Source organism: Stenella coeruleoalba, assembly GCF_951394435.1.
Source record: "Stenella coeruleoalba genome assembly, chromosome: 11".
Taxonomy (NCBI): domain Eukaryota; kingdom Metazoa; phylum Chordata; class Mammalia; order Artiodactyla; family Delphinidae; genus Stenella; species Stenella coeruleoalba.
The window spans coordinates 80,960,293-80,973,117 of record NC_137157.1 but is presented as its reverse complement, the minus strand read 5'-3'; the positions used below and the strand labels follow the sequence as shown (position 1 = coordinate 80,973,117).

Below are 12,825 nucleotides of genomic sequence, written 5' to 3'. Positions count from 1 at the left end.
CGAGCATCCATTATGTCTTTTTAATTATTAGACAATCTCATAGCGTACGTATATTAAAGTTTTTATTCCTTAGTAAGAATTTTAAAATCACAAAATAGCGTGGCAATATTAATTTTAGGTAATAGAATTTGTGGAGTGCTGAAAATACTAGAATATAAAGATAATTTCTAGTTTATCTTCACATACTAAACTTTTCTAAACCAGCTGGTTTCTTGCAGACAGTGTTTATTTATTTTTTTTAATAATTTAAGACAGCATAAGCTTGTACCAAGCATAAGCATTGTAACAAAAGTGCAACTTTTCAGCAAATCCTCCCCCAAAGATATTTTAACTCAAAATATCATTAGCACATATTTTCTCCCTACAAAAATAGCATGTCAGACATCATTAATTGGATGTATTAACAACTATGTACATAAGAGCCACCTTGTAGGCTAAGAGTTTAACGTTGTTTAAACACAGCGTTTGAGGCAAACAGTAGCAACAGCAGCAGCAAATGCACCAAACTGACTAAAAGACCCAGATATTTTCTTCACTCATAGTCAGACTGTTGTGTCTCACCCCTTACATAACATTCAAGTGAGATTTCTCACAGTGCTACCTTGGCAACAAACTAAAAATATCTAGACAAGGTCTTGGTTTAAGCCTTATTAAAAAAGCTTTCTTTGTGATTATCTGGTATCTGGTTTGGTCTCCAGAAAATACATAGACTTGGAGATAGGAAGGCCTCACAGGGCTTCATTCCGCATCTTTACAGCATTTCCAACCCAAACGGACCAGTTTAATGCTTTCCTCCTCCACTCTTGTGAATTAACAGAATATAGGATAAATCAGTTTGGACTTGTTTTTCTTTTTCTTTTTTTTAAAGTTCAGCGCACATTCTTTTTTTGTTTTTTAACACCAAGATGATACAAACTTAGAAACATGATGGATAAAATAATGACAGGGTGAAAACAGATGCACTCAATTTCATATATATATATATGAAATTAAGATGAGTTAATTGATTCACGGTCAATTTCTCAATAAAGTGCTAGCAAATGTACTGAGAATGACTCTGGCCTTCCTCATCCATCTCCTTCCCTGACTTAGTTCTGACGTTGGCCCAACTCCGCATCTCCTTAAACAAGCGCAACTTACTGAGAGACCATTCACACCACTTCAGAATAGGTTGCAACGTGAGCGACTGCATCCTCACCGCTTCCTCTTTGAAAAATATACGCCTCTTGAAAAGCTGAACGTTAAGAAATACTGAAGACTAAGTTGAATTCTAAAAGGTCCTCCTTCTATTTGTGGAAATCTTCCTAAAGCAAGCAGGACAGCTTTGAGACGCAGGCAGACAGCAGCTACCTGCGGTTCCACGTCAGCTCCTCCGCCACCTTTCCCCTACCCAGCGAGCTCACTCGCTGAGCAGACCCTTCTCACTTCCTCGAGAATTCGGTCCTATATTTTAAAAGAAAATGGAACGTGGCCTAAAAGAAGGCAAAACTTACTACGGGGAGTTCTTTAAAGAAAAAGAATACCTATGAGGTTCTTGTACAGCTGGTGGGAGAAGAAAGGGATGTTAGTGTGTGGAGGTTGGTGGGCGGTGAGGGATGAGCAAAACAGGAACTCCAAACGTACACAAAACACCTGTGGTTTTTTTGCTTGTTATGTTTTGTTTTCTTTTAAGCCCGTCGTGCATCTCTTACACTTCCTCCCTTGAAAACGTTAAGGGTGTTTTAACTTATGATTCCGCGTGAACCCGGGTCCCTTCTAAGCGGAGCAAGGATTCAGGGGGTTTCCTTTCCGGGCTGCGAGGGATCTTCCCGAGCGGAGCTCTCCGGGTTCCCCGGCTCGCTGCGGCCGGCGAAGGGCAGGTGGGTGCGGCCGTGCGGGGGCGGGGGGTGCAGCGCCCCAGGGGGCGCCACCTCGTGCGGCAGGAGGGTCGCGGCAGCGGCGGCTGCCGCCTTCTCGGGAGGGGGCGACAACACGGAGGACAGGCAGGGGAAGGCGGCGGCGGCGGCTGCGGCAGCGGCGGCGGCGGCGGCGGCGGCCGGGGCGGGGATGCCGGGGTACAGTAGTGGGAACGGGGCGGCGGCCGCCGCCGGGTACAGGTACTTCTCCAGGCCGCTCTTGTCCAGGAAGGGCTGCACGTAGGCGGCGGCCGCCGAAGGCGAGAGGAAATAGAAGGGCAGGCAGAAGGGGGCCGCGGCGGCCGCAGGCTGCGCGAAGGGCGCGCCCCCGCCTCCGCCGAACGCCACCAGCGAGCTGAGCAGGGCAGCGTCGGGTCTCAGCAGCGCGGCCGGGGCGGCCGGGTCGGGCCCCAGGAGCGCGGCGGCCGCCGCCGCCGCGCCGCCCCCCAGGCCGCCGCCGCTGCGGGAATCCAGCTTCATCCTCTTGGGCGCCGGCGAGTCCTCCCCGGGGGGCTCCTGCTTGATGGTGACGCGGCTTGCCCCCGCGCCTTTGCCCTTCTCGCGGTCCGGCCGGGCCTCGGCCTCGCCGCCGTAGCCGCTGTCGGTGTCCGTGTCGTTCTCGGCGGCGAGCTCGGCGCTGGGCTGAGTCCGCTGGATGACCGGCACGCAGTGGGCGAGGGGCTCCAGCTTCTGCCCGGCGCGCTCCAGGCAGGGGGCGGCCCCGGACCCGGCGGGGGTGGCGGCCGAGGGCACGCCGGTGCCTTTGCTCAGAGGAACCTGTTGAGTCAACAGCTGGGGGGTGGGCAAGAACTGGGTGGCCACGGCGTGCAAGTGGTTGATCAGCTGGACACACCGCGGCTCCCTGGGCGTCCAGCTCTCAAACCGGGCGAGGTATTGCAAGACTTCTTTGGCGCATGTTTGAAATCCCGAATGGAACGCATCCAAGTCGGACTGAATGGGCGATTTCAGAGATCGCTCCCCTAGGATGAGGAAGGGGTGAGGGGCGGGGGTGGGTAACAGAGGAGTGGAGGCAAGAAGAAAAATACCGACGTTAAAACATCTGCTTATCACGTGGGCCCTGCATTGACTAAAGTGATCTCGGTTTTTCCTCCGTATTCGAGTGATATAAGCCACCGGTTGCCCAGAGGTGGGAGGAGTGGGGAGGGGGGAGGCGCTCTACTCCCGCTGAAAAACCGAAGTGGAGAGGGCGCAGCCGCCACTTTAAATACAAATCTGACTCCTCTGAGTTCGGCTGAAAGCCTTTAGGATGCTTCGGGAAATGGGCACTTTCCAGTGAAGGGAAAGTGTAAGCAATTTAACAAATGAAAGTGAGCCCGTGGGCCCCAGGAAGGAGGTGGGGCTGGGGGAAGAGTCCTAACACTGCTCCTCTGTGGGCTGCCCGGCTTCCTCGGGGTGGGCTGGCTTCCCTGAACTGACTTACCATTCTGTAAAGCAATTATCTTCTGATGCTGCTGCTCCGTTAAGGCTGTTAAAGCTTTTAAGTGTTTCAAAGTTAATTCCAAGACCACTGCTTTCTCCAGGTGCCCCAGAGTCTGCAGTGCAAAAAAAGAAGGGGGCACTTGGTGACTTAAAAACACACATTTGGCTTCACTGGCTCTCCAGTCAGCACATCAACTTAAGCAAACACTTTGAAAGAAGTACTATTCCTATACTTCTTGAGCTTTCCACAATACAGGTTATAAATGATTTCTTGCCTTCAGTTGTGAACACCTACTCTTGAGTTTGCAGGAAACTCTACCCTCTATAGCACAGGTTGTAAGGAATCTGATATTTACATTTATTCTTATATCCTGGGAGTAGTACCAGGCTATTAACACGCCCTTGGAGAGGGGCAAAGAATAAAAATCTGCATCTTACTGTCAACTTTAGATGTTCAGGCAGTAAGTCTTTCAGCTGAGCGATGCATTCATTAATTCGGTCTCTTCTTTTCTTTTCTATTAATCTGTGCGGTAATTTGTAGGTATCCTTAATATATGAGAGTCATGGAAGAGAGAAAACAATAAGCTAAACATTCATTTACTGGATATTACAATACCGCCGCCCCACCACCAAAAAAAAACTGTGAGAAACTATGCCCAAGACAACTCTTTCCTCTGGACTGTTCTGAAATGCAATTTAAATTCAGGTATGATGTTTAATCTCCCCTTGAGAGTATCCCGCAAACCACTTAAAATTCACAGTCGGGGAAGCTGGAATATATTTGCGGGCAGAGCTTCGCTGTGAAATCAATGGCCCTAATTAACTATCCAGACAGGTTATGAGGAACATCAGAAACTTACACTTACCTTGCTGTCGTCTCGCTTCATGCTCCTTTTCGGCTTACACATATACAAAGAGGGATAATCCAGTCTGCAAAACAGAAATCAGCATCAGGCATCCATTCGGGGAGGGGCTCTGCCCTCGCCCGCTCCATACCACTTTCTGGAGAAGAAAAAAATCAAACTGAAGCCTAGACAGATATTCGCAAGGGTGCGTGCACCTTACCCTATAAAATCTCTATGTTCCAGTAACTGTCTCTCTTGCAAATGAGGAATTCCTTCGTCCATGTTCCACCGCTGTCCGTTTCCTCTGTTTCGATTTTTGGGGTTCTGTTCTATAATCTGTGGGACGGTAGCTTTGGGAGATCTTGGGGGGATCTGTACGTCTCCAGTCTCTCTCTCTCTCTCCCTCTCTCCCTCTTCAGTGCAGTGTTGAAAGTGTGAAGCGGTTGGTCCCCTCCTCCCACCGTGCTCGGTCTCTCGCACACACACGCACACACACGCACGCACACTCGCGCCGGCCCCACTGCGCTGGTAGTTTGCTCTCACTCCGGGCAGTGTTTGGCCACAGGGCACGCGCGTCGCCGGCCAGACCAGCACCCAGCTCACGTGCGGAACGTACCATCCGCGGTCCAGCCCAGAGGGGGGCGGGGGAGGAGGGGCCGGGCCGGGAGGGGGCGTCTGGAGAAAGCTGCGAGGGAGGGCAAACGGCGGGAGGGGGCGGGGACACCTGATCAGGGCCACCGGAAAGGAAAAACAACTTCAGCCAAGCTATTCATCTTCCCGAGGGCGGTGCAGTCAGCTGGGGGAGTGTGTGTGTGTTGGGTGGGGGGGGGGGGGCGCCGGGGGGTGCAGGGCAGCCAGGGCTTCCTCGGCTCGGAAGTGCGACTCCCTCAATCCGTCCGTCATTGCGGTTCAGGAACGTGAACGTGGCTTTTTGCTTTTCCACCGACTGTGCTATTGGTTTGGACCAGAAAAAGGAAAGAGAAAGAGAATTCGCGGTGGGTCAACTTCAGTCCCAAAGGACAATTTGGAGACTTGTTTGCTCACCGCTCGGTTGCCGGCGGGGACCCCTTAGCCCTGATTGGAGGTTGCCCCGAAAGGGGACAACTTGAAATCCGCTCCCTGAAGGATTTAAAATAAACGAAAATGTAGCCAGTGGGTCAGAATGTCGCAATCCAAGTGTCTTTCGGCCACACAGTGTCCCTGGGCCACCCAAACTTCCCGCAGCAGCCGGAATTGCGGTGCCACTAATCACAGCCGCAGATGACGACGTTTGGGGCCTCAGGCTCTCCCCGAGGAACGCGGCAGGGAGGGAGGGGGTGAGGATGGGGTGGCACGAGAGGGGCTACCGCGGAAAGCGATGCAGCATTATCACTCGCTGGCTAAACTCCGCCGTGCCCCGGGTGGCGATGCGTGCCTTCCCCGCCCCCTCCCCCCTCGTGTGATAAGCGACTCCGGGAGTGTGCAGAGCCCACGTTTACTACCGCTGGCACCTCCAAAGCCTCCCTCCTTAATCTTGTCTCAAACGGGTACCAGCACAGGGCCAGCAACGTGATCCGACCTGCAGCTGCTGCCACATCACTGCGCGGGGAACCCGTGCGCGCGCGCGCTCGCCCTGCAGCCGCGGCGCCCGGCGCGGGGAAAGCACAGGCCAGCACCAGCCGGGCTACCTTTCCCCAGAGCCACCTCGGGAGCATGACTCACTGCTAGTGAGAGTTACCGGGAGGTGCCCGCAGTTGCGCACTGCCCCTGCCGCTTGGAACGGCGGACTGCAAGGGGCCTTGGAGGCCGGGGGAAAGGCGCGTCCTGCGGGACTCCCGGGTCTCCGGTCCCGCTGCCGCCGCTCGGCTCTGCCAGGGCGGGGATGGAGAGAATAGATATTAATCTCTCTATATACAGGTAGATAGATGGCAAACCAAACGTCTTTCCTTCCTGCATTCTCCCGGGTGATCCCCGAAACATTCTTTATTGCCAGTGGCGCGTGAACCAAGGGGAGAACTACGCCGAATGCACGCGCACCAGGGCGCAGCAGGGACTGGGGCCGTCGCTACGTGTCCCACGGCCCGCCCCGCCGAGCGCGGGTTCCGGGGACGGATCTGGGTCGCGGGAAGCGGCGGCTGGGAGGTCACGTGTCTGCCGGAGTCGCGTCTCTTCCCAGCCTCCTGGAGCAGCCGGGGCCGCGGCAGCGCTGCTGCAGTCTCCCGAGTCCTGGGCGGAGACGCGCCGCGTCTGGCTTCGTGACTCCGGAGGCGGCGGCGGCGGCCCAAGCTCACCCCCGCGTGAGGAGACGCTCGCGGTCCGTCCACTTCATCTGCTTAGAGGGCCCTTTAAGGTCTCTCGACTTTCTCCAAGAGGGAGGCTTATTTGCACCAAATAGGCAATTTAATCATGATAATGCTTAAAAGAAAAAGTATTTTTTTAAATCCTAATTCTACTTTATACCTAGAGCCAGCCTTTCTCTTGTTTTCAAGTGATTAGGTGATTAATTCCCTTTGGTGGGGAGGACAATTTGTAGTCCTAAAAGCGGCATACCCCTGCAGCACTGTATCGTTTGGTCCTCTCGTTCTAAATTGACACCCCTCCCCCCCAAAAAAGCAGAGGGGGGGGAGGGATGTCGTCAAGGTGAATAATTTAAAAAAATGAAATACCAGCTCCCCTTATAGGTTTCTGACGGTTTGGAGAAGGAAGAGGGTGTAAATATAAGTATGGCTGGAGTATTTAGTGAAAATGAAGTGAAGATTGGATCACTGCATCTTGGCTTTGTCGGTAGAGCGGACCAGACGCAAGTCAGACAGCTCATCAGGGCAAACCTTAGGGGGCAAGTCTGGGGCAGACTCTAAGGCAATAGGAGAAATTGGGAAGGAAGTCTAGAAGATCAGAGGTGTTAATTTTGGATGTAAACTTCCCCTAATTCAAAGACAAAGAGGCCTTGCTGCAAATGAAGCCTTTCCTGTTACCACTCTTATCTCCCCTCTCCCCATGTGTTCTGTTCCAACATTTCTGTTTTCTCTTTCACTCCTTTCTTTTTCTGACACCCAGCTCAAGCTGTAAGTGGAGTCTTTTCTAATGTTTGGTCTCCTTTGTTATCCTCAGTCCTTCTTTTCTTCTTCTTCCCTGTTTCATGCCCACCTTTTTATTCTTGTTTCCCTTTTACTTTTCTTTTTTTTCACCTTATATTTTTCTCTTTCTACCTTTCCCCCCATTAAATGTCTGCTTTTCCTCTTTCCCTATAGCTTTCGTTCTCTTATTTGCTTTTTGTCTTTTTCAGTTTCTCACCTTGATCACTCTTCTTGCTATTCATGCCCCTTAAACTTGAGTCCTATTCTTTTCTTTCTCAGACTTTTGCCTTCTGTAGCATCGAGGCTCTGAATGTCCCTTTGCTGCAAGGAGGATGTAACAATAGCTGACAAATATATAGCATTTAAGATTAGAGTCCAGACACCATTCTAAGGGCTTTTAATATAGTAACTCACGAATCCTTTCCACAATCTTATAAGGTAGATACTGTTATTGTCTCCATTCCTCAGATGAGAAAATAGACACATAGGGAGATTACAAAATATGCCCATGGTCCCAGACCCAGGATTTAAGCACAGACAGTAGGCTCCAGTGTCTATGCCCTTCACTATTACCGCCTGATGTGAATAGGGAGGGCCGAGATTTAAATGTTAACTAGCTGTTTCAGGGATGTTTTTTAATTTACCAGTGTGACTGTGCACATTTGTTGTAGTGTGTATGTGTGTTCAAATGTACTGGAGCTCATGGCAGAGAAATAAAAAGGTATGAAAAAAAGAAGGGTGGCAGTGTTTTGTCAGTAATTCCATTGGCATCTAGCTCCAAATGTATTGATTTAAACCCAAACATCTTAATTAATTGTTATAATTTCATACATATGGACAGATGGAAGTACAGTTTAGAAGAAGGCTAATGATGACCAGCAGTTCATTTCCACTGGGCAAACTAAGCCAAACTCTAATGTGAAGGCTCAGGTTAGTAATAGGAAAGTTCACCTGTGGTGAGGTTAGAAAGGGAAAAAAACTCCCCTGTCTAACAAAGGAACAGAAGACTAGAATGTCCTCTTTGGGTATGTTTAAAAATAGGTTGAGTCTTATCTTTTCAGGAAGGTTTAATACTGTCCTGCTGAAAGCCAAGGAGCTGCAAGATGAGCCCAAAACCCCTTTGAGCCTATAATTAAAGAATTCTGTGATGCTTTGATTTCAATTAAAGATACCCATCTTTCTCCTTTTAAGGGTTAGGCTGGGAGCTGCTTCCATTGCTTTCTTTTGGTTAAGTAGGGAAATCACTACCTATAGAGACTCTAATTAAAGGAAACACCCCAGGTCCCACCCCTCTCCTCTCACCCCTGCCTAAGTATTCTAAGCCCGACACTCATTCTAGTCACCTTGTGACTTTGCAAGTTCTTATCGTGTTTGCTTGCAAAGTCTTGAATTTCCAACAGAAAGCAAACTCTCCTGGGAGCATTAACGTTTCCATGGAGAAGAGGTTTTCTGCCTTTTTAGGGTTCTACAAGCCTTACCACTCTCCTGGAGAGGTGACTAGGGTGTTTGGGATAAACTACCTGTGCATCTCTAATGGCTTTAAAGGCCCTGGATCTGCCCAGGGGTGTGGCGTCTCCTGCCTGTACTGCTGTAAAGATGTCCCATCAGGTGTGCAGATGCCTTTCTTCATCACCTCTGTTTTGGGTAGTGGACAAGAATTTAGTCATTCTACATTATTTTACATCAAAAACTTCATCAATCAGTGTAAGAAAATCTAAAAGAAAAAGTTTAGGGTTGATGCTGAAATCAAGGTGGGGACCATGGGGGGCAGGGACCAGAGTGGGATGATAGATCAGGGATGTGTGAAGCTCCTTGGAATCCCTCCTTTGGGCGTGCACACTGCTGTCACTGTTAGTGTTTTCAGGCATACCACTGGAGGAAGGTACATCGCCTCACAGGAGGATCTTAGGAGAAGAGAAACCCCACTGCTATTCACCAGAAGCCAAATATGACTTTAAACCATTGATAACGCTATTTGCTAAAGGCACCAGATTTAAAATCCCAGAATAGAAGCCTGGCTTTTCTAGTTGCATCTTCAGTAAATTAGCACAAGTAACCCTATTTATAATCCCTTCCTTTCTTTCTTTCTTTCTTTCCCTCCCTCCCTTCCTCCCTCCCTTCTTCCTTCCTTCCTTCCTTCCTTGCTTCCTGGCTGAGTTGTGTCCGGGTCTTTGTTGCTGCAAAGTTGTGGTGAGCGGGGGCTACTCTTTGTTGTGGTGCGCGGGCTTCTCATTGTGGTGGCTTCTCTTGTTGTGGAGCACGGGCTCTAAGTGCACAGGCTTCAGTAGTTGTGGCACACGGGCTCAGTAGTTGTGACTCGTGGGCTCTAGAGCGCAGGCTTAGTAGTTGTGGCGCACGGGCTTAGTTGCTTTGCGGCATGTGGGATCTTCCTGGACCTGGGCTCAAACCCGTGTCCCCTGCATTGGCAGGTGGATCGTTAACCACTGTGCCACCAGGGAAGTACCCTGTTTAATTTGTAAAAGAACTTCAGGGGCTTCCCTTGTGGCGCAGTGGTTGAGAGTCCGCTTGCCGATGCAGGGGACGCGGATTCGTGCCCCGGTCTGGGAAGATCCCACATGCCGCGGAGCGGCTGGGCCCATGAGCCATGGCCGCTGAGCCTGCGCGTCCGGAGCCTGTGTTCCGCAATGGGAGAGGCCACAACAGTGAGAGGCCCGCGTACCGCAAAAAAAAAAAAAAAAAGAACTTCAGTCTTTCTGTAGACTATCAATTAATGTGTTTTTGTGGTTGTAAACATACACATGAATCACATTTTATGTTTATGTAACATTGCTCAAGAAGTTTATACACTTATTAGTCTTTGCATAGCAACACAGAGCAGGTATTATTAAGTATAGGAAATGAATTTTATTACTGCTGAAATTATCTGTAGTTTTGTGATTATCATAAACACTCATGCATGTGGTCCCGAATTTAACATATGCTCAATGTTCCTGGAGTTCTTACATACAAAAGACAACTAGGGGAGAGCCAAGTCTAAGACCACTGTAGGGGGATCTCCCTGGCTCTTCTCTTCGTAAGTATTTGCCTGTTCCCTCCCATGCCCAGGTGCTTCTCATACTGATTGAGGTTGATCCAGAATGAGACCGAAAAGTAGAGTGAGAAGCAGATGACAAATCCATAAGGATTTCCACAAAGTCATCCCTGCCTTTTTCTGGGTTCTCCTGGCCTAGCTGTATAGTGGAAACAAGAGAGGCTGCATGAAGAGGAAGCCTTTTAACTCCTGTGTTTCCCTTGTCACTGCTGATGAAAATCCTTAGAAACGCTTCAGAGAGATGCATGTTTGCGTTATTGCGAAACACAAATGGGAATAAGATGTACTAGACAGCCACTTACCTCACCTGCCCATTAGGGGTCCTTGAATCCATTTTCAGATGGTGTCCACCCAGTGCAGAGAGCTAGCTGTAATAGACTGGTACTTTATAAAGGCAGCAAAAGACTAGATTTAACCTACACTTAGAACTATTGGCATAAATTTTATTCAATAGTTAAATTAAAACAAGAATTCATATATAATTACCCAAAAATTATTATGTTCCTGATATTAACTTATAATCCTCATTCACAAGGAAACTAATGGAAACCTACGCTAGGTGTGAGTATCAGTTAAGAACTGCATTTGAGCCAAAATAACAGCAGCTTAAACAAATTAGGAATTTCTTTTTCGGTCCCATAAAAGAAGTCTAGAGGAAAGGAGTCCAGGGGTAATGTGAAGTAGTAATAGTGCCATCACTATACCAGACTTATGCTCCATTCTACACCAGCTTCCAGCCGTCCTCAAGATTGCCTCATAGTCGTAAGATGGCTGCTGGAGCTCCTGCAGGGAAGGATAAAAGGGTGTCTACCAGCTGAGCAAGTCTCCTTTAAAGAGCTTTTCTTATAAGCTCTACCCAATGACTTCTGCTTTGCTCAATCCTATCACAAGGGACTAAAAATACCGTTTTTTATTTAAGGCTCCTCCAATAATGTAGGGAGTTCTTTAGTAAAGAGGGAGAAGAGAATGGATATTGGGTTGGCACTAGCCATCTCTATGGTGGTCCAACTAAAGGAAATAGCTTGTTCGGGTTCTCTTTTTTTTTTTTCTTCAGTGCGTCGTTTTTTCTCCACTATGCCATATGTGTTGGCAGTGTCCCTTTATCGTATGAGGGTATTTAATACCAATTTCAGAAAATTTTCAGTCTTTCCATCTGCAATTGCGCGTGTTTAACTAACTCCTTAAGCCATGGTCTTTAACATCTGTATTTTTAAGTTCTAATAATTGCAGAAATCTGCTTAGGGAGGGAATTTAAAAGGCTTTGCTCTACTTCCTTTAGAATGCAAATTGCAGCTGTGTGTTTTCTGGGAAATGATTTTCTTCCTTTTAACGTAGTGGCATCTGTCCTCTAGCTATGCCTTCTGCCCCCGGCATTTGAATTGAAGAGAGCAACTTCCAGCAAAAATGCACCTTCTGATAGTTCCCACCTGAAGGGAGTTGGATTTTGCTCTTCATCTACTTCAAGACACGTTGATATAATATACAGTGGCTTTGGGGTCAGGAGATTAGGAGAAGAGCTTTGTGACTGTGTTGGGTTCTGGAGCAAATGAGGGAGGAGAGAAGAGGTATGTGAGTACAGTAGAATGGGAGCAGCGGAGCCAGTCTCTAAGGCTGGAATTGGGAGGTGAATTCTGGAAGAGAATGCAGCTTTGGAACATTTTAGTGGACAGGTATTAAGGCAGGTGTCTTACAAACATTAGTTAGTTCTCTCCATTCTTTGAATGAGGCACCACTAACTCCGCTTTATAGATAGACAAACTCAGGTTTAGAAACTTCAGATAACTTGTCTTTGCTGTGTACTAAGTAGCAAAGCCAGGCAATAGGGAACCGAGGCCTGAGGTGTGCTCCTGGGGTTGTCACCGGCAGGAGTCTAGGGTTCTAACAGCCACCTTCTCCCTTCAGCCCCCAAGGGGATCCCCCAGCCAAGACTTTCACCTCCCTTAGTAAGGCCCCTTCTCCAGGCTTTGGGAGCCATCCCCAGAGACTGTTTCGAGGAGTTGCTGAGAAGTGAAGAAAGTGGTGAGAGGGGCCATTCTTGATCCCATTCTAGTTGTGGAGTGGTGTTCCTGACCTTTGAGTGGGAATTCTGGGTGTATTTCCCCACAGATAGACGCATGGATAGACGTTGTGGTTAGCCCACTGGATAAAGCTGCCCAATGTCTTGGAATCTGCTATTCTATCTTCATCTGTTAAGCTGATATTTATTGTACACTGTGAGGAGCGTTAGGGATTCAATATGGAACCTTGTCTTCAACAACCTTAGACTCTAATGGATCATAATTTCTTAAAGAAGGGAGATCACTGAGGAAGCTGAGTAGTTATCCTAAAGCCTTCACATATTCCAGAGGCAGTACTCAGATACCTCCTCTTTGGTGCATTTGAGAATCCCTACAGCTGTGCTTCTCAAGAATGCACTTTAGAAATCATTCCAGAAGGTGTAGTCAGTGACCTCAGTCTATGGGTAAGCCTTGTCCTCCTGTAATCAAAACATCCCTGAATGGAAAGATGGGCAAGGAAAATACTATCTGACCCACTCC

At 48.7% G+C, this 12,825-nt stretch overlaps 1 protein-coding gene across 1 annotated transcript; it reads right to left on the bottom strand.

Annotated features, from left to right (window-relative positions):
- Positions 1–208: 208 nt before the first annotated feature.
- Positions 209–4,596, bottom strand: BHLHE41 (basic helix-loop-helix family member e41). Its single transcript, XM_079937075.1, has 5 exons — positions 4,401–4,596; positions 4,202–4,265; positions 3,774–3,881; positions 3,337–3,448; positions 209–2,875 (listed from the first exon to the last, which is right to left on the bottom strand). Exons 1-5 carry the CDS (start codon positions 4,460–4,462, stop codon positions 1,773–1,775), a joined length of 1,449 nt encoding a protein of 482 aa, XP_079793201.1. The 5' UTR covers positions 4,463–4,596; the 3' UTR covers positions 209–1,772.
- Positions 4,597–12,825: the final 8,229 nt, after the last annotated feature.